Source organism: Chanodichthys erythropterus, chromosome 23, assembly GCF_024489055.1.
Source record: "Chanodichthys erythropterus isolate Z2021 chromosome 23, ASM2448905v1, whole genome shotgun sequence".
NCBI lineage: Eukaryota > Metazoa > Chordata > Actinopteri > Cypriniformes > Xenocyprididae > Chanodichthys > Chanodichthys erythropterus.
Window position 1 is genome coordinate 21284997 of NC_090243.1, and position 24531 is coordinate 21309527.

Consider the following 24531-nt stretch of genomic DNA (forward strand, 5'->3'; position numbering starts at 1 on the left):
AAATCAAGAAAGGTCATATCAACAAACAAGAACAAGCAAGAGTTGCAGCTGTCTCTGCATTAGGCAAGAACAAAAGGTCACAAGTACAGATATTCATTGTTACCGTTACAGCTGTCTACTGACAATTTTACTGTTTCTGACAGTCATCTTGCTCATGAGGCATATTTAACTTGTTTTCATCCTTTAGTACAAAGATAAACCTATGAAATTCCCAGTGAATGCCTGTATCTCTTTGTTCAGGTTCTATAAAAGCATCCTTAGCACATTATTGCTGGAATCTAAATGTCAAATTAACTTAAAATTAATTGTCAAAGTAATTTTATTTAAAAAGGAATGTGTGCGTTTTCAACTATGGTTCAGATACACTATATAGAGTCTCCACCTCTATAATGCTTTATGTACATAAAAAAACAAACAAACAAACAAACAAACAAATAACAGACATGTTGTGAATTTGGCATATGAGACTAACTAGAAAATATAAAAGTGAAGGTGTAAATATCAGTATAAAAACTTTAGTAAATATCTGATATCTTTTAAAAAGGAGATATACATATGGGACAAAAATAGCACCATTGTGATCCTTTCTGATCTTTTGCACTACTGCCACACACCACATGCTAAATCACTGTGACTCACACAAATATTTTTTCAGGCACCCAAAAAGAGCTACACACACAAGTGACCCGAACCAAATACAGATTTGTGTCAACGTCACAGTCATTGTGCCTTTATATAAAGAGCTACCTTACAGCACATTATTGCAAGCTCATATCATTGTACCATCTAAAGGTAAGAGGACACACAATTTAGATTAAATTGTCCATGAGGATTGAACAATAGAATAAGATGACTTCTCATTAATTGATGTTTCTTTTTTATTGAAAGGACTTGGACTTTCTTGGGTTTGGATTTCATTTGGTAAGGCATGCTTTTATGAAGGTCAACACACTGTGTATATGTGTGTTATATTTCTAAAAAATTAAATTTCATTTATTATTTTTACAATAGATTTTTTAATTGTAAACAAGTTCTGAGAATTTTGTCATCTATGCCTCAGTCTGACTGAAAAATGGGGGATGCTGTGATGGCAGAGTTCGGGCCAGCTGCTTCGTTCTTACGAAAGTCAGACAGGGAGCGTCTGGAGGCCCAAACTCGACCCTTCGACATGAAGAAAGAGTGCTTTGTGCCAGACCCTGTTGTTGAGTACGTCAAAGCCTCAGTCACCAGTAGAGATGATGATAAAGTCACTGTTAACACTGAATTCGGGAAGGTAAGATCTGATCTCTGCACTGTGTTAGATTGTAGATAGGAGCAAAGTGTGACTGTCAAAACATTTTTGTGTGTTATCCACAGACAGTAACTGTAAAGGAGGATGATGTTCACCCCCAGAACCCACCAAAGTTTGATAAAATTGAGGACATGGCAATGTTCACCTTCCTGCATGAGCCTGCTGTGCTGTTTAACCTCAAAGAGCGTTACGCAGCCTGGATGATCTACGTGAGTCGAGTCTTAAAACACTCACACATTCTCTTTATCTTGCATGATCAGATCTAATCCTTCTGTGAATCTCTTACAGACCTACTCAGGGCTCTTCTGTGTCACTGTGAATCCCTACAAGTGGCTGCCAGTGTACAACCAGGAAGTCGTCAATGCCTATAGAGGAAAGAAGAGGAGTGAAGCTCCTCCTCACATCTTCTCCATCTCTGACAATGCCTACCAGTACATGCTGTCAGGTGATGATCTGACTTGTAATTTTTGGAGATTTCTAATACAATTTTAAATGCTAAGTTTCTTATGTTTTATTTCTCATAGACAGAGAAAACCAGTCTGTCTTGATCACGTAAGTAATACATATTTAGATGATGTAGCATAACATTCCTCCTTCCACCAATATATTCCTTCTATGATGCATTTTATCAGCCTTTTAATTAACCATTTTTATTCTAAGTGGAGAATCCGGTGCTGGAAAGACTGTGAACACTAAAAGAGTGATCCAGTACTTTGCGAGTATTGCAGCAGTAACGACCGGCAAGAAGGACCCATCACAGGAGAAAAAGGTGCTTAATTCCCATAAAATGGCTTATTATGTATGAATGAATATACCTTCTATATAACATAGCAAACAAAAATAATTACTAAAATAATGATGTCTTCATATATTCAGGCATGTGATCAGCTAGAGATAAAAGGCAGGAAAATCGGGCCACACCCCCAAGCCACGACCCCGGCAATTCTAATTAAAAAAAGTATCACATTAAAAGGCATATAATAAAAGCAACACTTAGTAATCATGATAATAACTAATATATTATATAATAAAAGTATTAATAGACTTATTTAAGAGTTATTATTAAAGTACCTGCCAAATGTTTGGAAACAATTCATGATTTTAAAATAAATATCTTCTGCTAACCAAGTCTGCATTTATTTGATAAAAAAATACAGTAAAATACAGTCATATTATGAAATATTGTTAAAAATAAAAAGCTATTATTTTAATATATTATAAAATTTAATTTATTTTTGTGATCAAAGCTGAATTTTCAGCATCATTACTCCAGTCTTCAGTGTCACATGATCCTTCAGAATCATTACAATTTGATTTGATGCCCAAGAAACATTTCTGATTATTATCAATGTTGAAAACAGCTGCGCTGCTTCATATTTTTGTGGAAATGGTCATACGTTTTATTTTTCAGGATTCTTTGAAAAATAGAATGTTGAATGAACAGCATTTATTTGGATTTATTGAATATATTAAACTTATTAAATAATTTATTAAATAGAAATATTTTGTAACATTTTAAATGTCTTTACTCTTCACTCACTTTTCATTTTGATATATGATGAATTAAAGTAATTAATAATTAGATAATTGTTTAAGGCCATTTCGAGATTTCAATCATCATGCAGTAACCAACATAACCCTCATGATTTTAGGCTGAAAAAACAGAAATCCAGATTAATCTGGAAGAATCACATCCCTGAATATTAAATAGTGGAGTCACAAACTGTCATAATTTGATACTCCCTTACTTGTAACATATTGCAATGCAGTTACATGAAAACAAACAACAACATTTTTGTTTTCCTAATTATTTTGTGGTTCCCTATGGATTATTATTTCTATTATTACAAGACTACACAATGTCTGAAAATATGTATGGCTGTTAACTGAAAAGTAGGCACATCAAACATTTTAGACACTAATTATTAAAATATGATTCTCAGGGAACTCTGGAGGATCAAATCATCCAGTGTAATCCTGCTCTGGAAGCTTTTGGTAATGCCAAGACCATCAGAAATGACAACTCCTCCAGATTTGTAAGTGGGGTTTACATTGGTTTTGTTATTCTATATTGGTTTGATATATTAGAGCTGCACAAATCTGGATAAATTAAGAATCATGATTTTTTGGTTTCAAACAGAGATCATGATTCTCCCATTATTCTGAAAAAACAACTAAACTGAATAACATGTAATTACTCATAAACACTTCACTTTTTTTCATTTGTATGAATCAGCGTTTTTTGAATGAATTGCTTTTTTTTTTAACAGTTACTTGTCCTGTTAAAACCTGGAGGCATAAGGGTGTAAATGATAAACTCGTTATTTGACGCACCATGTTACTTTTAAAAGGTGATTCACTTGATCGCTACTGTAAACATTAGTGTTTAATCCTAACAATAAACTTTTATTCCAGTTCTTTTATGATAATATGAATGTTTGTAACACAGAAATAACAATACTGTTTGGTTGAAAAGACTGTTTGTGAAGCTGTTATACTAATACATGATTTAAATACATATTTATACTCTCTCTGCATCAGTGGCAGAGCCAATGCAGATTTGAATGTTGCAGTATGATTTTGTTTTTAATAGACACAGGAGAATTGTTGTCATTTAGGAATGAGATTGGGTGGGTGTTTGAATTGAAATTGAGATTTTTTTTAACAATTAATCATGCAGCTCTATGATATGTTATATGAGCATATTATGTATTGTATTATGTATTGCTTAATTTACAGGGTAAATTTATTCGTATCCATTTTGGTCACAGTGGAAAGTTATCTTCTGCTGACATTGAGACTTGTAAGTACTTTACTGCCCAACATCATTCCAACAAACAAAACACATTGATGAAATGTGTAACTGTTTTGATATTCATCTATTTATCAATTCATGTAGATCTGCTGGAGAAGTCTCGTGTCACTTTTCAGCTCAAGGCTGAGAGAGACTACCACATCTTCTATCAGATTCTGTCCCAGAGAAGACCAGAACTGCTGGGTAAAATTACCCATCATATCTATTAACACTGCCATCTCTAATTAGAAGAGTCTTTTCTGATCTATGTTCTCATTTCTCCTTAGAGATGCTGCTCATCACCAACAACCCCTATGACTACGCCTTCATCTCCCAAGGAGAGACACAAGTGGCTTCTATTGATGATGGTGACGAGCTGATGGCCACTGATGTGAGTGTTTGTTAAATCATAGGCAGTTCACAATACAAGATTTCACATTATAAAATATTATAAGAAATAGTCCACTGAGCATTTGCAATTTAGTCACCTTTAACACTTTTGACAACCTGCATGACTGTGTTTCTGCTGTGGAACTGTTAATGTCCTGGCTGGTTTCTATAAAATAAAAGCATATAATGATCAGGGGCTCTCAATAAGTATGAAAAAGTACCATAAAAAGTCCAAAAAAACTTGTTTTTCTGAAGCCATGTGATTGTGTAAGGAAAAGAACAGTGTGAACACGCTCTCCTTTTGTGTTTCACACAAAGTCACACAGGTATATAACGACTTGAAAAAAATAATTGATTCTCTTGGCCAGTCTATTCTATAAAAAGAAAGACGTCTAATGTATTTGCCATGAAATTTAACATGCTCTGTAAATTTGATATAGGAAGCATTTGATGTGTTGGGCTTCACCACTGAAGAGAAGAACAGCATCTACAAGCTGACTGGTTCCGTCATGCACTTCGGCAACATGAAGTTCAAACAGAAGCAAAGAGAGGAACAGGCCGAGGCTGATGGGACTGAGGGTCAGTATAACTTGGAATCTCAGCTTTATAAAGGGAAAAATGTCTAAGACATGTTGTATATACACTGTAAAAAGTAATATGCTATTATCTACTACGCAATATTTTGGCAACTGATTACAAGCAGTATTATTAATTAATTTGAACAAATAGAATTGAGTTAGAATTAATCAAATGAATTCCTTGAATATAAACCATTTAAAATAAGTAAAATGTAAGTAAAATTTAAACAAAATTTCTGAATAACAGACAGATGTCAAAGATGAATTAAGAGCTCTTTATTTTTTATTGTCAACATTGAAGCCACCTGATGATAAAAAGCAGAATCACTGAAGGAAAGAGAAACAAAACAATTAACTGAGTTTTAGATGTTGATGTGATTTTATTGAAAATAAGTAATCATCATTATGGTGATCAGTGTTTCCTTTAGATGGGCAGTTTGACTCTTTGCCTTTTATGTCAGTTTGTGGTTTTTGTAATGGTGTTTGCTAATTTTACACATTTTAAATAGTTGACTTTTAAGGAATTAATTTAATTAATTCTAATTCAATTCTTATATGTTGAATTTAATTAATCACATTGCTTGTAATTTGCAGCCACAATTTTATTGAGTAGCTAGAGTGTATTACTTTCTACAGTGTACTTAGAGTCATAGCTCTGTATTCTTCTTTAACATGTAGATGCTGACAAAATCTCATATCTGATGGGCCTAAATTCAGCTGACTTGATCAAGGGTTTGCTCCACCCAAGAGTCAAAGTAGGAAATGAGTGGGTCACCAAGGGACAGAATGTCCAGCAGGTAATGAATGAAAATAATAATCTAATGGGCATTAGCTTTCAGCATTTCACTTTCCAAGACATACAAACAAAATCTTTTATATCTCTGAAAATGTTTCTAGTTTGCAATGTGTCAAATTCTGCAAAATTCAATCTTTTATCTATTAGGTGTACTACTCTATTGGTGCTCTGGGAAAGTCAGTGTACGAGAAGATGTTCCTCTGGATGGTGGTGAGAATCAACCAATCCCTGGCCACCAAACAGCCTCGCCAGTACTTCATTGGTGTGCTGGACATTGCTGGATTTGAAATCTTTGAAGTAAGTTGAAATCAACTGATTATTGTTATTCAAGAACAAATCCAACAATCATAGCAACCCATTGTGATTATACAATATATTCCACCTGCAGTCCAACACTTTTGAGCAGCTGTGCATCAACTTCACTAATGAGAAGTTGCAGCAGTTCTTCAACCACCACATGTTTGTGCTGGAGCAAGAAGAATACAAGAAGGAGGGCATTGAGTGGGTGTTTATTGACTTTGGCATGGACTTGCAGGCTTGTATTGAGCTTATTGAGAAGGTGGGTGAATATTATGTTGATGATTATACTGTGAGGGGAAAAATCATATTTTTCAGTATTAACTTGTGTGGCAAAATTATATATTGACTGTCACGATCTACAATTCATTGAAGCCCATGGGTATCATGTCCATCCTTGAAGAGGAGTGCATGTTCCCAAAAGCCAGTGATGCAACGTTTAAAGCTAAGCTTTATGACAACCATTTGGGGAAAAATCCAAACTTCCAGAAGCCCAGGATTGTTAAGGGTAAACCAGAGGCCCATTTTGCTCTGGTTCACTATGCTGGCACAGTCGACTACAATATTTCAAACTGGCTGGTGAAGAACAAGGACCCTCTCAATGAGACCGTTGTAGGGTATTTTCAGAAGTCAACTCTTAAGCTGTTGTCTATTCTGTTTGCTAATTACGCTACTGATGACGGTAAGTACACACTGAAGTGTGAAATGAAAATATAATAAGCACTACTTTTACTGTTTAATAATAACAAAAATCATTTATTTCACAACTGCAGATTCTGGAGGTAAGGCTGCCAAAGGTAGCAAAAAGAAGGGTTCTTCCTTCCAGACGGTGTCAGCCCTTCATAGGGTATAAAAGAATATAACACTATTTTGTCTTGCATGGTTTTATTGCATATAAATCTAAATCCTCTATGGTCTACCAACAGGAGAACTTGAACAAGCTGATGACCAACTTGAGGTCAACTCACCCTCACTTTGTGCGCTGCATCATCCCCAATGAGACTAAGACTCCTGGGGCGATGGAGAATCCTCTGGTCATGCACCAGCTGCGCTGTAACGGTGTGCTGGAGGGCATCAGGATCTGCAGAAAGGGATTCCCCAACAGGATCCTGTATGGAGATTTCAAGCAACGGTTAGTATGAAACCAAATGGCTTTCATGTCTTACAAAATAATTGGATGTATGACTCCAAGTTATTGCAAGTTGCAAATTTAAGCATTTGCTAGAAATAAAAATAAATACACATAAGAATAATAGTTTTTTTTTTTTGGTAGATACCGCATCCTAAATCCTGCTGCTATCCCTGAGGGACAGTTCATTGATAACAAGAAGGGTGCAGAAAAACTTCTGGGCTCTCTGGACATCGATCACAACCAGTACAAGTTAGGACATACTAAGGTATATTTATATTAACTTTAGGTTTTTCCAAAGCCACGTTTCCATTGTCAACATTTTGACGCAAACTTCTTTACTATTTAGGTCTTTTTTAAGGCTGGTCTTCTGGGTGCTCTTGAAGAGATGCGAGATGACCGTCTTGCACTCATTATAACTGGAATTCAGTCCAGGTCTCGTGGTTTTCTATCAAGAGATGAGTTTCAGAAAATTGTGGAAAGAAGGTTAGATTTTAGCTTGTCAGTCTTTAACATATTTCACAAGTAACATTTTATTATTCAAGACTCCAATTTATTGGGTAATATTTACAGAGATGCTTTGTTGGTGATCCAGTGGAATGTACGTGCTTTCATGGGGGTCAAGAATTGGCCCTGGATGAAGCTCTACTTCAAGATCAAGCCTCTGCTGAAAAGTGCAGAATCTGAAAAAGAAATGGCCAACATGAAGGAGGAATTCACCAAATTGAAGGAGGCTTATGCCAAATCTGAGGCCCGCAGAAAGGAGCTTGAGGAAAAGATGGTTTCTCTTCTCCAAGAAAAGAATGACCTGCAGCTTTTAATGCAGTCTGTAAGTTCACATGGGACCTCAACTCTGCACTCTTGAGAAAACAAAACAAGTTTCCAATTATTATTCTTTTTTATTATTTTGATAGGAGCAAGATAATCTTTGTGATGCTGAGGAGAGATGTGAGGGTCTGATCAAGAGCAAGATCCAGCTTGAGGCCAAAGCCAAAGAGCTGACTGAAAGACTGGAGGATGAAGAGGAAATGAATGCTGAGCTGACTGCAAAGAAACGAAAGCTGGAGGATGAATGTTCTGAGCTCAAGAAGGACATTGATGATCTTGAGCTCACTCTGGCCAAAGTGGAGAAAGAGAAACATGCCACTGAGAACAAGGTCAGTTTTCAACACTGAACCTGTAAGTGATGCAAGAATGGTGTGTTAAGTGTCCATTCATATAATGACACATTTCTACAGGTTAAAAACCTGACAGAAGAGATGGCAGCTTTGGATGAGATCATCGCTAAGCTGACCAAGGAGAAGAAAGCTCTTCAGGAGGCCCATCAGCAAACGCTGGATGACCTCCAGAGTGAGGAAGACAAAGTCAACACACTCACCAAAGCCAAAGCCAAGCTGGAGCAACAAGTGGATGATGTAAGAGCCTGAAAACATGAGACTAGAATAAAAATGAGAAGCTTTTATAAATAATAGCATAATTAATTTTTATATTTTGGATGAAATTTAGCTTGAAGGTTCTCTGGAACAAGAAAAGAAAATTCGCATGGATCTTGAGAGAGCTAAAAGAAAGCTTGAGGGTGACTTGAAGTTGACTCAAGAGAATGTGATGGATTTGGAAAATGACAAGCAGCAGACAGAGGAGCGGCTAAAGAAGTAATATATTTTATATTTTATAAAATATAAAATCCAATTGTATTATTAAAAGATATTTGGTAACACTTTACAATAAGGTTCCATTAAACTTTAGTTAACTACATTATTTAACATGAACTAAATGAAAAAAAAAATACTTCTAAGCATTTATTAATTTTAGTTAATGTAAATGTAAACATTTACTAACACAATTTTAAAATCTAAATATAATACTGTTAAAATTATTAAATGGGCCTGCACTGTCAAAAGCTAACAATAAAAAGTTTTATTTTTATTAATCAATGTTAACAAAGTCTAATAAATACTGTAAAAAATGTATTGTTCATTGTTAGTTAATGCTGTTTGATTATCCGATGGCAGGAAAGACTTTGAAATAAGCCAGCTCACTGGCAAGATTGAAGACGGACAAGCTTTGGAGTCCCAACTCCAGAAAAAACTGAAAGAGTTGCAGGTAAACTTTATATATCTTAATAAGATAAACACTTGAATAGTTTTTGAATTTTAACCTTAATTTTGAATTTATTCACATTACTAGGCCAGAATTGAAGAGCTTGAGGAAGAGCTGGAGGCTGAGAGAGCTGCCCGTGGTAAAGTTGAGAAACAGAGAGCTGATCTGTCCAGAGAACTGGAGGAGATCAGTGAGAGGCTGGAGGAGGCTGGTGGAGCAACTGCTTCTCAGATTGAGATGAACAAGAAACGTGAAGCTGAGCTCCAGAAACTGCGCAGAGACCTTGAAGAGGCCACTCTGCAACATGAGTCCACTGCAGCTACACTGAGGAAGAAACATGCAGACAGTGTGGCTGATCTGGGAGAGCAGATTGACAACCTCCAGAGAGTGAAGCAGAAGCTGGAGAAAGAGAAGAGTGAACTCAGACTGGAACTGGACGATGTGGTCTCCAACATGGAGCAGCTTGTAAAGGCAAAGGTGAGTGAGAGAAATTATGCAGAGAGTCTATAATGTATGTATTGTCAGTTAAAGAAAGCAATCAACTATGATATAATTGATCCTCAAGACAAACCTGGAGAAAATGTGCAGAACTCTGGAAGACCAGATGAGTGAGTACAAAACCAAGGCTGAGGAAGGTCAGCGCACAATCAATGATTTCACTATGCAAAAAGCCAAGCTGCAAACTGAAAATGGTAAGAACACAAAATATTGTGTTATGTTACCAAATGTACCATAATGATACTTGGAAAAAAGTCAGTATTTTTTAATATTACACTTTAGGTGAACTTGCCAGACGGTGTGAGGAGAAGGACTCCCTGGTGTCTCAGTTAACCAGAGGCAAGCAGTCCAACACTCAGCAAATTGAAGACCTCAAGAGACAGCTAGAAGAAGAAATCAAGGTTTTCAAAATCTCCTTCTAAGTCTAAAATTTTTGCTAAAGACATAAAAATTGGCCCCAAATAAACTGGCCCCAAATATTTGTTTGTCTTCAGGCTAAGAATGCCCTGGCCCATGCAGTTCAGTCTGCTCGACATGATTCTGATCTGCTGAGGGAGCAATATGAGGAGGAGCAAGAAGCCAAGGCTGAGCTGCAGCGTAGTATGTCTAAGGCAAACTCTGAAGTGGCTCAGTGGAGAACCAAGTATGAAACTGATGCCATCCAGAGGACTGAGGAGCTGGAGGAAGCAAAGTAAGAAACAAACAATATTTAAATGTTAAGAGTCTGGTCTTTAATGGTGTGAGACTTTTCTGAATTTTCTGCTATAGTTTGTGGCCTTTTAAACACATTAAAATACAGTTTAAGGAATGATGCTTTAGATGTTCAATATATCTTATATTTTGATTATTACAGGAAGAAACTGACTCAGCGTCTGCAAGATGCAGAAGAAGCTGTGGAAGCTGTTAATGCTAAATGCTCCTCACTGGAGAAGACCAAGCACAGGCTGCAAAATGAGATTGAAGATCTCATGGTGGATGTGGAGAGATCCAATGCTGCTGCTGCTGCTCTGGACAAGAAGCAAAGAAACTTTGATAAAGTAAGGAGAGAAAGTACATTTTGTCATTAGCTGGAAAAATTACCAGATACCATTGAAAACATTCAGAGTTAAATTAAATTTCTAACTATGGATAGGGTTTATTCTTTACTACAATACCACTTGACTTGACTGCTCTAATTTAGCCATTTGGCCTTGTTTAATTTAACCAGGTCCTGTCTGAGTGGAAACAGAAGTATGAGGAGTCCCAAACTGAACTGGAAAGTGCTCAAAAAGAAGCTAGATCTCTGAGCACTGAACTCTTTAAATTGAAAAACTCATATGAGGAGTCATTGGACCACCTGGAGAGCATGAAGAGGGAGAACAAGAATCTCCAAGGTAAGAGTGGTTATACAACTCCAAACATTACTTTAATTGCTTGTACTTGTGAGCTCACATGTTATTTCTATTGCACAGAGGAAATTTCTGACCTCACTGAGCAACTTGGTGAGAGTGGGAAGAGTATTCATGAGCTGGAGAAACTACGAAAACAACTGGAGCAGGAGAAACAAGAGATCCAAACTGCTCTGGAGGAGGCTGAGGTAAAAGAAGAACAATTCCCCCCCCCAAATTCTTATTCTTTTGACAACTCTCTGATTTATATCAGGCTATTAAGGCAATTCCAGATTATTTTAAGGGAAGTAACCTCCCACCCCAAAACACAGGGCAAAACAAAACCTTAAATCTCAATAATAACGAACACCCATTTTACTCTTCATAGGCTTCCCTTGAACACGAGGAAGGCAAGATACTTAGAGCTCAGCTGGAGTTCAATCAGATCAAAGCTGAACTTGAACGTAAGCTGACAGAGAAAGATGAAGAGATGGAGCAGGCCAAGAGGAACCAGCAGAGAGTGGTGGATACCCTGCAGAGCTCACTGGAATCAGAGACTCGCAGCAGGAATGAAGCTCTCAGACTGAAGAAGAAGATGGAGGGAGACCTCAATGAGATGGAGATTCAGCTCAGCCAGGCTAACAGACAGGCAGCAGAAGCCCAGAAGCAACTAAAGGGTCTTCATGGACATCTCAAAGTATGTTGAATCTGCAAATCAAGATTTTATGATGCTTAGGTGAAATCCAACATTGTTCTTCAGTCCTTTCATTTGCAAGACTTGTACTTTACAGGATGCCCAACTGCAACTAGATGACGCTCTTCGTAGTAATGATGATCTAAAAGAGAACTTTGCCATTGTGGAGAGACGCAACATTCTGTTGCAGGCTGAACTGGATGAGCTGAGATCCATGGTGGAACAGACTGAGAGAGGAAGGAAACTGGCTGAGCAGGAACTGCTGGATGTCAGTGAGAGAGTTCAGCTCCTGCATTCTCAGGTATGACACATCTTTATTAGACAAATAAAACCTTTAAACCCTCTCTTAGTACACAATATCAACTAAAGACTATATGCATATCAACATTGTCCATGTTCAGAACACCAGCCTGCTGAATCAGAAGAAGAAGCTGGAGGGAGATAATACTCAGCTTCAGACTGAGGTTGAGGAGGCAGTGCAGGAGTGCAGGAATGCTGAGGAAAAAGCCAAGAAGGCCATCACTGATGCTGCCATGATGGCTGAGGAGCTGAAGAAGGAGCAGGACACCAGTGCTCATATGGAGCGCATGAAGAAGAACATGGAGCAGACCATCAAGGACCTGCAGCACCGTCTGGATGAAGCTGAGCAGATTGCTATGAAGGGTGGCAAGAAGCAGATCCAGAAACTGGAAGCCAGGGTAAGTCACTAATGTTTTAAGAAACAAATATACAGTGTTTTCTTTAAAATGTTACATTTGTGTACTAAAATTGTTATACATCTGATAGGTGAGAGAGCTGGAAAGTGAGGTGGAGACAGAACAGAGAAAGGCCAGTGACTCTATCAAGGGGATTCGTAAATATGAGAGACGCATCAAGGAGCTCACCTACCAGGTAGGAAAAATACTGCCTAATAACAATTTTATTTTATATATTGAAGATACATAAAGTGCTGTCTTACAGTATTTTAATGTATACTGCATATACTAAAAACATTTTTTGATTTGAATAGAATGAGGAAGACCGAAAGAATCTGGCTCGCCTGCAGGATCTGGTGGACAAACTCCAGCTGAAGGTCAAATCCTACAAGAGAACTGCTGAGGAGGCGGTGTGTATTTTCCCTCACTGGTACCATCATATAATACAATTTCTGCAGTAATTGTATCTTTTGATTTTCACAAATGCTGTTGTGTGTAATTTTTAGGAAGAACAATCTAATTCCAATCTGGGCAAGTACCGTAAGCTTCAGCATGAGCTGGATGAGGCAGAGGAGAGGGCTGATATTGCTGAATCTCAGGTCAACAAGCTGAGAGCCAAGAGCCGTGATACAGGATCCAAGGTACTTAAAACAAGTGATTTTGGTCACAAAAATAAAAACCTCAGAAAAGCCACAAATAAATAAATAAATAAAGTCAACTTCATAGGTCAACTCTAGATCTGCACATTTTAGTGACTTGAATATGAATAGCAAGTAGTTTCAACAACTACACTTGATGAAATGCATTTAGCTATTTAACAAGCGTGGCTATTGGGGAAAAAATACCATCAATATCAATTAGCTGTGTAGAGTTTAAGCCATTTTGAACTGGATCAGCTTACATTTAACATTCTTTTTTCCTTTTTCTTTCAAACAGAAGGGGGCTAATGAGGAGTGAAAATATTAGATGGATCTCTCTAAACACTGATTGCTGTGACAATCTCTTCTGTAGTTCTGTAGAATAAACCAGACATGAAAATGAATACCGCATCCTCTTTTTTTTTAAACAATGTAGACATTGCAATATGATCCTAAACACAACAGTAAATCAGAATGTACTGTATGTACTACAGACTAGTCTGTCTAGTCTAAGATCTAATTCAAACTAAACTGCAAATGTTATTAACTTGCCATTTGAAGTAGGGTCAACCATACAAAGATACAGTGTGTTTACCAATTTTACCAAACTATTGCAAACCACTTAAAGTTGTAAGCCACAGACCATTACACTGTATGTTTTGACATAGCTCATCCTCAGGAAATAAAATGAAATAAGGCATTATTATTTAAATTGCACTCGGAGCTATTATAATGCCTCCATCAAAGCCATTTAATTAGAGTTATTCAGTTTTGACAGAGCAGTAAAATGCAGGGAAAATTTAAAGTATAACAATAGCCTATATAGACCACTACATCTCTATGGTAAATGTGAATTATGAATTAAATTACAGTCAATATAAATTATTGCTGTGAGCAGCCATCATCATTGGACTGGAATCTCTTTCTTGTCAATTATGTTGGCAATATTTTAATTCTAAATCTAAAGTGACCTCCACAATGCTGTGAGTTTGAGAGATTCAATAGTCAGGCACCACCACTATTAAATCTCCTATAAAGCATATTTTCTAGGTGTCCATTTAAAGCAGGATGGGGCAGGTTGTCACAACTTTTTATTCCTTTAATTTCTCAGTGTAGGTTTATTTTTGAACATCAATTCATGGTTACACAATTTGAAAATGTTTTGCTACACTTTACAACAGGGTTCAATTGGACAAAAAAAAAGTACTTGCAGAAATTAACATTAACCTATATTCCTATGCTGTAAAACCATTGTTTGTTGTTACTAAACCCTAAAACAGGCACGAGATACATACTCTTTAGTGTGTTGTTTGGGGCATAAGAAAGATTTTTTTCATCAAATCCTTTTATCATTTATCATAGCCTGGTCTGTCTTGAGTATGCTGGTTACATTATATTTGTTTTAAGTTTTCTGTGATCAATTAGTCAGCCTGACCTAAATCCAACATGTGCGCCATTAGTGCAGGACATTCAGATTTTGTGATAAGTAAATATATATTAATTTTACTTTTTTTCAAAAAAAAAAAAAAAGCAAAACAGCTAATATTAATTGTGAACATTGTCTCAAGATGTTGAAAAAGAAAATTAAGTTTTGAAGCTTGAATGAAATGTTTTTTCTGAGTAACTACATTTTACAGATCTGATGTTTCTGATGTTCAAGCAAACAGTTGTTACAGTTGCACTTACAATTTAGAGAATGTTAAGACTGTTTTGAAAAATGTGCCAAAGCGATTCAGAAAAACTGTATTGATTCTCACATATTAAGATCATGTGATTGTTTTTTTTGTTTGTTATAGTTTAATTCATTATTTATTAAATATGATATTTAAAACATTTTCCCTGTCAATTACAACACTTTTTCAAAAAGAAAAAGCACTGCTTTGCATTACCTTCATCTGTGCTTCAGTGATGTGTTCTCCTTCTCCTGCAGGGAGCAGAGTGTTTGTGTGTGGCTGAGTGGGGATAGAAAAACCAGTGACAAGAGAGTGAGGGAAAATGAAACATTTGCACAGCAGAGGTCAAAAGTCATGCCAATTTGCCTAATGGAAGCATAATGTGTTCTTGTGGAGAACAATCAAATTCAGATAGATACATAGATACATACATTGATAAACAAACATAAGGATACATTGTGTAAATATCAATACCTGTATTCTCTGTCTTCATCATACAGCTGGCTCGACCAAGGGATAATGAAGAAATGACAAGCAACGCAATCAAAGGAGCAAAAGCATCATGGGACCTCCAGTGAACATTTCTCCAAGTAAATCAAACAAACAGACCCCTTCAGTCTCCATTAATAGCCTGTTCAATGGTCACGAAGCACAATGGGTCAAGTCATTGACCTTCTGGTGAGCTAAGACGACAAAGGGGCTGAGAATGAATCGCCTCCATCTCAGGGAAGAGTGTGGATCGGAATCTTCCACCGTATCATAGCAAGAGATGGACCTGGCAGCTATAGGAAAAGAGACAGGATGTTAAGGTTCTCCAGATCTCCTGTTAATTCAGAGTGAAAGCCTTAATGAGACATTTGTGCTAACCACTAAAATCATGTAAGCAACATGCCACAAATAATTAACTCAAATAACTCAAAACCTTGAAAAAACATTTGCTTGACCCAACACTCTGGGATGCTAATCAGAAATGATCACTGACCTCCACAAGGTCATTGTGATGGATGGGTCCAACTGTCTTTATGATGTTGAGATCTTCAAGACCTGTTAATATGAAAAACAAACAGGCAGAATGAACTTATACATCCCTAAATATAAGTATAAAAATATTAATTAATTATTGGGATATCTGATTTTTATACGCAAAGTTGCTTGCCACAGTTTATGCAAGTTAAGAACATTTACTTTTAGCTGCATGACATAAAACCAAAATCAAGATATGGCTTAGCCATATTGATATATAATTACAAATATTCGCCAACAGGCCTACAAACAAGCAATTTCACAAGAGAAATCGCAATTGGATTTTTTCCCAATTTTTAAAATTGTGCAGCCCTATTTTCTTTGTCATCTTGAACTGTTCATTACAGAACTACTCAGTGGGAAGGACAGATGTGACAAGTGCCTGTTGTTGCTCAAGATGATGCAGTGGCTCCAACAGATGTGTTAAAGGAAGAGTCGGGAAGGAGGGAGTTAATTAACACTTGATGAAGTAAGTGTGGCAACTTTAACACTTGTGCTATATTAAGTACAAGTGCTATATACAGTACTATATGTGAGAGAAGCATCTGACAGACATAAAAAGCATAAAAAAGGTTATAAATACTTTACATTGACCATTTTTCGTAGACATACAGGCAATATGATAAATTGGAGCCAATTTGTGCATTAACATTGTTCAGAGAGCTAGCCATAGCTTTTGAAAGTTCAAGGTGGATAAACAATATCTTAAGCATGGCATGGAGGAGGCATTAGGTCGTGTAGGTCATGTAACTTAAGTAGTAAGAGTTCATATAAGTGATGGATGTCTACAGACGAGACATGTCCTACATACTGTTTCAAACCACCCTATCTGATCTTTTCCATAACAGAGACAGTCAAAGAAATTTAACAGATTATCTTTGTCCTCAGGGCTAAAGTAAAGGAAACAATGTCATTGTCACGAGCCGGGTCTTTTGTTTTGTCTTGTTAAAGGACTTTTGTTTGATTTCCATTCCTCTATTTTTGTCACCTTCATTAGTTCCAGCTGTTGTTCATTATCTACTCATCAAAATGACTCATCAAAAACATAAATCCAGCCGCACAGATCATGGTCTCCGTCAGGGAGACCGCCCGATTGAGGACTATGTTCAAGACTTTGTTGAATTGGCAAATTTAACTTCCCTAGACTTTGTGCGCCTCATATTTTTTTTCGAAGAGGTCTTGCAGAGTCACTCAGTTCATGTATGCCACTGCACAGTACTAACTGGACCCTAGAATATTATAGACATTGCTTTGCAACTGAGTGTATGTTTTCACAGTGGGTGTCATGAGGGTGGACCTCCACCACGCCAATGTCCAGCCATCATGGCCACCATTCCAGAATCTCGTCCCGTCACGGCCGCCACTCCAGAATCTCGTCCCGTCACGGCCGCCACTCCAGAGTCTCGTCCCATCATGGCCGCCACTCCAGAGTCTCGTCCCGTCATGGCCACCATCCCAGAGTCTCATCTCGTCATGGCCGCCATTCCAGAGTCTCGTCCCGTCTTATCTGACCATTCCAGTGTCTCGTCCCGTCATGGCCGCCATTCCAGAGTCTCGTCCCATCATGGCCACCGCTCCTGAGCCCTCAGACAAGTTGGCCGCCAAGCCTGAGCCCTCAGAGATTGCGGCGCTGGCCATTATGCGCACACATCGGCTCCAGTCCATGAATCCGCTCCAGAGCCTGCTCCAATTCATGAATCCGCTCCAGAGCCCACTCCAGCCTTTTGAGTTTTTTGTCTGCTCTGACCCAACCATGGAGATCATCCCAGAGTTTATTGCATGCTCTAAACTTCCTGTCTGCCCTGATGCAACCACAGAGACCTTCAAACCAGTCTATACTGCTGTGGTGGCCGTCTGCTCCGCCGTGGGGGTCTTCAAGTCTGTCTGCTTGTCAGCCTGCTCTGCCCGGGCCCTCTGCACAGCCTGCTCTGCCCTGGCCTTCTGCTCAGCCTGTTCCCCCCTGGCCAACTGCTCTGACTCAGTCTCTAGGCCCTCTTCTGCTTCACAGGCCTGGCCCTCTTTCCATCCCCCTTTTCCACCTCCATCCTGTATTTATTGTCTGGAAGCCACTCCTTTTTTGTGTGTGTGTGTGTGGGTGGGGGGATGCTTGGGGGAGTGTTGTTATGATACAGGTCTTTTGTTTTGTCTTGTTAAAGGACGTTTATGTTGAAATGCATTCTGAGTTTCCATTGTGTCTGTGGTCCTTTCCTGTTTGGTTTCTATTCCTCTGTGTTGTCATATTAGTCACTATGGTCACCTTCATTGGTGCCAGCTGTTGTTCATTATCTACTCATTGCTTTGTATGTTTAAGCTCTTACTTTTCAATTTTTATGAGTTGCTATTGGTGTTCGTGTGTTTGATCAGGGGGTGCTTGGACATTCTTGTTTTCTCCATGTGTTTCTGGATTATTTTCCTATGTCACTCTTGTCTGGAATGTTTGCCTACTCAAGGTTTGGAATGAATTATCGGTGACTTTGCCTTTTGTTAATAAACTGTGTGCGCATTTGGATTCACCCTCATCTCTATGTACCTGTTATGCACCTCTATGCACCTGTTACAGCCATGTAAACATACCCTTCATGTAAACAACTTGAAGGGTATGGCCTCTCAGACTTCAAGCATGTTCTGTGATTCAGTGCTTTGATATATATATAGACATATTGGGCATATCCATCATGTTTTTAGCCTGGGCACATGATGCACAATGCATTTATAAAACACATACTGGTCAGTGCATTTTTATAGAAAATATCAAATAAAAAAATCCAAAAATCCAATAAGAAATAAGGTGTAACAGAAACTCAGACAAGCTTGGGTCAAGATCCATGTGCAGCTTTATTAGTGAAGAAAATAGAATGAAACAAACAGGCAAAGGTCGGCAACCGGCAAAAACATCAACAAGGGCAGGACAGTAATCGTAGTTGGACACAGGCAAAGTGTCAGGGCAGGCAGCAAGGAACAGTGAGTGTGAGCAACAAGGCAGGCAGCAGAGAGTTGTAAATGAATGAACAGCACACAGGTCACAACAAGAGATAATAAATGGAAAAATAAATGCTCAGAAATGTCCACCAAGGCAAAACAAGACTTTGCAGAGTGTGGGGAACACTGTGCTTAAATAGGCCAGGGAATTGGAAACAGATTTGTAGCAATCAGTCCACATATGGAGTTATGGGAAATGTAGTCCAGGGAATGTCTCATTAAAACTCAGCTGAGGCAGCCCTCTGCTGGATAGAGGGAGGAGTGTCAGGAGCAACAAAATAGACATGAAAAGTGGGAGAAATACAATAGTTAGCAGGAAACTGAAGACAAAAAAATACAGGTGTGATCTGTCTCAAAAATTTTAAGAGACTTACATACCTGGGACTGAGTTTCTTGCAGGGTAGATGGAGGCAAAGATCCTAGGTTCATACCAATTTTGCGGAGGGAAAATTTGAGCATATTCTGCAAAATCCAGTCAGTTTGATTCTGATGGTAGTACATCCATAGAAAAGGTGTTTGGCTTGGCCGTTGCATGCTCTTGCTCTCTCTCTCTCTCTGGTTGATGTGTGTGCATGCTCATCCGGGAGAAGTACCCATACAAGGAATTCCACCCTTTATTATATAATACAGGCCATGCTTGAAAAAAAAAAACTTTCCGAAACTTGCACGAAATCTGAAGGAGTGTATTTGGCACAGAAATAGAAATAATATTATCAAAAATGATAATAATCATACGTCCAACTCTTTTAAAAAAAAATTGTGGCCGTGTTTAGCAAGATAATCCATCTCCTTAACAGTGTAAATAAAACAGAATGCATGAAATAGCATTAGACCCCCTTTAAGAGGTTTTTACCCAACAGATGCAAGATGCAGATTACAAACTTTATTAGACATAAGGTTGCCCCCATTTCTTCCATTCTTGTTTCTGAGTTCTGATAAACAAGGGTAAATAGAAAGCTGAGAATGAGGCTCTGTAATGGATAAGGGACCTAGAATAGATTGCCCAAGTGCTAAGACTAAGTAAGGTGCTTGTTGAGTGCAGAATAACTGAGGGACAAGAGGTCAGGCCAGAAAGGCAGCCAGAAGGCAGGCCAGGAAACTCACAAAAGGTCCTGAGTGATGGCTCAACGCGGATCCCCAACAAATCAACACTGTAGAGTTGATAATAAATTAACACTGTTTAAAAACAGATAGGGGGTTAAGACGGTTTGTTTGACCTGCTTGCCATGTTCTTTCTGTTAAGAAGAAATATTTATAAACACCTTCACGCTAGCTGATGCACAAAAAAAAAAAAAAAATAATGCTGTAATGTATTCAGACTATTTTAACTTCTGTAAACATAGAAATTACATTTTGTATCTTACAGAATCCTTTTCATGCATTTGTTTTGGGAATCTTTGTAAAGCTGAAAAATCTTTTTGAAGAAAGAATGTGGTGAACATGGATGAACATGAATGAAGCTGTTGTTCATTTGAATGACTGCAAATAAACTTGGTAAAACCTGTAAAACACAAATGATAGATAAAGTATTGGGAAATCAAGAAAGGTCATAGCACTAAACAAGAACAAGCAAGAGTTGCAGCTGTCTCTGCATAAGGTGAGAACAAAAGGTCGCAAGTGCAGATATTCATTGTTGCCGTTACAGCTGTCTACTGACAATTTTACTGTTTGTGACAGTCGTCTTGCTCATGAGGCATTATTACCGTGATTTCATCCTTTATCACAAAGACAAACCTGTGAAATTAACAGTGTATGCCAGTCTTTCATTGGGGTAAAAATAAATAAAATAAATAAATAAATTAAAATAAATAAATAAAGTTCTAGAAAAGCACATTATTGCTGGAATATAACTGTCAAATAAGCAATTTTATTTAATAAGGATTGTGCGAATGATGAACTACGGTTCAGATATATTATATATACAAGAGTCTCCACCTCTATAATGTTTTACGTAAAAAAAAAAAAAAAAAAAAGACATGTTGTGAATTTGGCCTATGAAATTATCTAGTTGTGAATTTGGCCTATGAAACTAATAGAAAATATCAAAGTGAAGGTGTACATTTCGATATAAAAATTTTAGTAAAGATCTGATGTCTTTAAAAAAAGATTACATATGGGACAAAAATAGCACCATTGTGAACCTTTCTGATCTTTCGTGCTACCACCACACATCACATGCTAAACTACTGTGACTCACACAAAGATTTTTTCAGGCACCCAAAATGAGCTACACACACACAAGTGACCCGAACCATATACAGATGGTCAACGTCACAGTCATTGTGCCTTTATATAAAGAGATACCTTACAGCACAATACTGCAAGCTCACATCATTGTGCCATCTAAAGGTAAGAGGACACATAATTTAGATTAAATTGTTAATGAGGACTGAACAATAGAATAAGATGACTTCTCATTAATGATGTTGCTTTTTTATTGAAAGGACTTGGACTTGAATTTGGATTGAAAGGTTTGGATTTCATCTGGTAAGACATGCTTTATAAAGGTCAACACATTGTGTATATGTGTGAGAGACTTTATGTTTATCCAATATTTTCTTTTTGAATGCAATAATTTCTGTTGAAAGACCAATAAATAATTAGAAATATTTTATATATTTATAGAAAATTAGATTTAATTTATTATTTTACAATATATTTTATTTGTAAATTTTAATTGAAGAAAATTTTATCATCTTTGCCTCAGTCTGACTGAAAAATGGGGGATGCTGTGATGGCAGAGTTCGGGACAGCTGCTCCTTTCTTACGAAAGTCAGACAAGGAGCGCCTGGAGGCCCAAACTCGACCCTTTGACATGAAGAAAGAGTGCTTTGTGCCCGACCCTGAGGTTGAATTTGTCAAAGCCTCCATTATCAGTAGAGACGGTGACAAAGTCACTGTTAACACTGAATTCGGGAAGGTAAGATCTGATCTCTGCACTGTGTTAGATTGTAGACAGAAATACAGTATGACTGTCAAAACATTTTTGTGTTATCCACAGACAGTAACTGTGAAGGAGGTTGATGTTCATCCCCAGAACCCACCAAAGTTTGATAAAATTGAGGACATGGCGATGTTCACCTTCCTGCATGAGCCTGCTGTGCTGTTTAACCTCAAAGAGCGTTATGCAGCCTGGATGATCTACGTGAGTCGAGTCTTAAAACACTCACACATTCTCTTTATCTTGCATGATCAGATCTAAACCTTCTGTGAATCTCTTACAGACCTACTCTGGGCTCTTCTGTGTCACTGTGAATCCCTACAAGTGGCTGCCAGTGTACAACCAGGAAGTCGTCAATGCCTATAGAGGAAAGAAGAGGAGTGAAGCTCCTCCTCACATCTTCTCCATCTCTGACAATGCCTACCAGTACATGCTGTCAGGTGATGATCTGACTTGTAATTTTTGGAGATTTCTAATACAATTTTAAATGCTAAGTTTCTTATGTTTTATTTCTCATAGACAGAGAAAACCAGTCTGTCTTGATCACGTAAGTAATACATATTTACATGACGTAGCATAATATTCCTCCTTCCACTAATATATTCCTTCTATGATGCATTTTATCAGCCTTTTAATTAACCATTTTTATTCTAAGTGGAGAATCCGGTGCTGGAAAGACTGTGAACACTAAAAGAGTGATCCAGTACTTTGCGAGTATTGCAGCAGTAACGACCGGCAAGAAGGACCCATCACAGGAGAAAAAGGTGCTTAGTTCCAAAAAAATATCTTATTATGGATGAATTAATATACCTTCTATATAGCATAGCATTAAAATTGACAAAATTAATGATGTCTTCATATATTAAATATTGGAGTCACAAATTGTTATAATTTGATACTGCCTTACTTGTACCATATTGAAATGCTTTTACACAAACTAACAACATTTTTATTTTCCCATTTATTATTCTCTATGGACTACATAAAGTCAGAAAATGTGCATGTCTGTTAACTGAAAACACTTATTATTAAAATATGATTCTCAGGGAACTCTGGAGGATCAAATCATCCAGTGTAATCCTGCTCTGGAGGCTTTCGGTAATGCCAAGACCATCAGAAATGACAACTCCTCCAGATTTGTAAGTGGGGTTTACATTGGTGTTGTTATTCTATACTGGTTTCCATGAAATTGTATATGAGCGTATTATGTATTGTATTATGTATTGCTTAATTTACAGGGTAAATTTATCCGTATCCATTTTGGTGTCAGTGGAAAGTTATCTTCTGCTGACATTGAGACTTGTAAGTACTTTAACGCCCAACATCATTCCAATAAATCACACATTGATGAAATGTGTAACTGTTTTAATATCCATCCCTTTTTTAATTCATGTAGATCTGCTGGAGAAGTCTCGTGTCACTTTTCAGCTCAAGGCTGAGAGAGACTATCACATCTTCTATCAGATTCTGTCCCAGAGAAGACCAGAACTGCTGGGTAAAATTACCCATTATATCTATTAACACTGCCATCTCTAATTAGAAAAGTCTTTTCTGATCTATGTTCTCATTTCTCCTTAGAGATGCTGCTCATCACCAACAACCCCTATGACTACGCCTTCATCTCCCAAGGAGAGACACAAGTGGCTTCTATTGATGATGGTGACGAGCTGATGGCCACTGATGTGAGTGTTTGTTAAACATAGGCAGTTCACAAATAAAAGATACCATATTATAAAATATTGTAAGATATAGTCCAAATAGCGTTTGCAATTTATTCACTATTAGTTATCACTATTGATTCTCTTGGCCAGTCTATTCTTTAAAAAGAAAGATGTTTAATGTACTTGTCAAAAAGCAGAATATGAAACATTTGCCATAAAATTTAACATACTGTACATTTTCTGTAGGAAGCGTTTGATGTGTTGGGCTTCACCACTGAAGAGAAGAACAGCATCTACAAGCTGACTGGTTCTGTCATGCACTTCGGCAACATGAAGTTCAAACAGAAGCAAAGAGAAGAACAGGCCGAAGCTGATGGGACTGAGGGTCAGTATAACTTGGAATCTCAGCTTCATAAAGGAAAAAAGTCTAAGACATGTAGTATATAGTGTCATAGCTCTGTATTCTTCTTTAACATGTAGATGCTGACAAAATCTCATATCTGATGGGTCTAAATTCAGCTGACTTGATCAAGGGTTTGTGCCACCCAAGAGTCAAAGTAGGAAATGAGTGGGTCACCAAGGGACAGAATGTCCAGCAGGTAATGAATGAAAATAATAATCTAATAGGCATTAGAGTTTTCAGCATCATAAGTTCACTTTCCAAGACATACAAACAAAATCTTTCATATCCCTGAAATTGCTTTCTAGTTTGCAATGTGTCAAGTTCTGCAAAATTCAATATTTTTTCTATTAGGTGTACTACTCTATTGGTGCTCTGGCAAAGTCAGTGTACGAGAAGATGTTCCTCTGGATGGTTGTGAGAATCAACCAATCCCTGGCCACCAAACAGCCTCGCCAGTACTTCATTGGTGTGCTGGACATTGCTGGATTTGAGATCTTTGATGTAAGTTGAAATCAACTGATTATTGTTATTCAAGATCAAATCCAACAATCATAGCAACCCATTGTGATTATACAATATATTCC

General features: G+C 37.5%; 1 protein-coding gene across 1 annotated transcript in view; it reads left to right on the top strand.

The window, feature by feature from the left end:
* The first annotated feature begins 772 nt into the window (after window positions 1-772).
* LOC137013748 (uncharacterized) overlaps window positions 773-24531 on the top strand; it is a 32459-nt gene continuing 8700 nt past the window's right edge. The window contains exons 1-51 of the mRNA XM_067377681.1: window positions 773-792; window positions 889-921; window positions 1061-1273; window positions 1357-1500; window positions 1580-1736; window positions 1816-1843; window positions 1952-2060; window positions 3235-3327; window positions 4031-4094; window positions 4191-4289; window positions 4373-4476; window positions 4916-5054; window positions 5732-5850; window positions 5997-6146; window positions 6238-6408; window positions 6522-6828; window positions 6920-6993; window positions 7073-7278; window positions 7420-7543; window positions 7625-7761; window positions 7849-8104; window positions 8190-8432; window positions 8514-8690; window positions 8782-8927; window positions 9288-9378; window positions 9463-9852; window positions 9941-10067; window positions 10156-10274; window positions 10368-10564; window positions 10727-10910; window positions 11081-11246; window positions 11325-11449; window positions 11629-11937; window positions 12032-12235; window positions 12336-12632; window positions 12721-12825; window positions 12944-13039; window positions 13136-13270; window positions 13566-13582; window positions 15198-15252; window positions 21662-22087; window positions 22167-22323; window positions 22403-22430; window positions 22539-22647; window positions 22930-23022; window positions 23122-23185; window positions 23280-23378; window positions 23462-23565; window positions 23791-23929; window positions 24025-24143; window positions 24299-24448. Coding sequence (XP_067233782.1) covers window positions 1073-1273; window positions 1357-1500; window positions 1580-1736; window positions 1816-1843; window positions 1952-2060; window positions 3235-3327; window positions 4031-4094; window positions 4191-4289; window positions 4373-4476; window positions 4916-5054; window positions 5732-5850; window positions 5997-6146; window positions 6238-6408; window positions 6522-6828; window positions 6920-6993; window positions 7073-7278; window positions 7420-7543; window positions 7625-7761; window positions 7849-8104; window positions 8190-8432; window positions 8514-8690; window positions 8782-8927; window positions 9288-9378; window positions 9463-9852; window positions 9941-10067; window positions 10156-10274; window positions 10368-10564; window positions 10727-10910; window positions 11081-11246; window positions 11325-11449; window positions 11629-11937; window positions 12032-12235; window positions 12336-12632; window positions 12721-12825; window positions 12944-13039; window positions 13136-13270; window positions 13566-13582; window positions 15198-15252; window positions 21662-22087; window positions 22167-22323; window positions 22403-22430; window positions 22539-22647; window positions 22930-23022; window positions 23122-23185; window positions 23280-23378; window positions 23462-23565; window positions 23791-23929; window positions 24025-24143; window positions 24299-24448 — 7353 coding nt within the window. The 5' untranslated portion in view covers window positions 773-792; window positions 889-921; window positions 1061-1072. The remainder of the gene's footprint in view (window positions 793-888; window positions 922-1060; window positions 1274-1356; window positions 1501-1579; window positions 1737-1815; window positions 1844-1951; window positions 2061-3234; window positions 3328-4030; window positions 4095-4190; window positions 4290-4372; window positions 4477-4915; window positions 5055-5731; window positions 5851-5996; window positions 6147-6237; window positions 6409-6521; window positions 6829-6919; window positions 6994-7072; window positions 7279-7419; window positions 7544-7624; window positions 7762-7848; window positions 8105-8189; window positions 8433-8513; window positions 8691-8781; window positions 8928-9287; window positions 9379-9462; window positions 9853-9940; window positions 10068-10155; window positions 10275-10367; window positions 10565-10726; window positions 10911-11080; window positions 11247-11324; window positions 11450-11628; window positions 11938-12031; window positions 12236-12335; window positions 12633-12720; window positions 12826-12943; window positions 13040-13135; window positions 13271-13565; window positions 13583-15197; window positions 15253-21661; window positions 22088-22166; window positions 22324-22402; window positions 22431-22538; window positions 22648-22929; window positions 23023-23121; window positions 23186-23279; window positions 23379-23461; window positions 23566-23790; window positions 23930-24024; window positions 24144-24298; window positions 24449-24531) is intronic.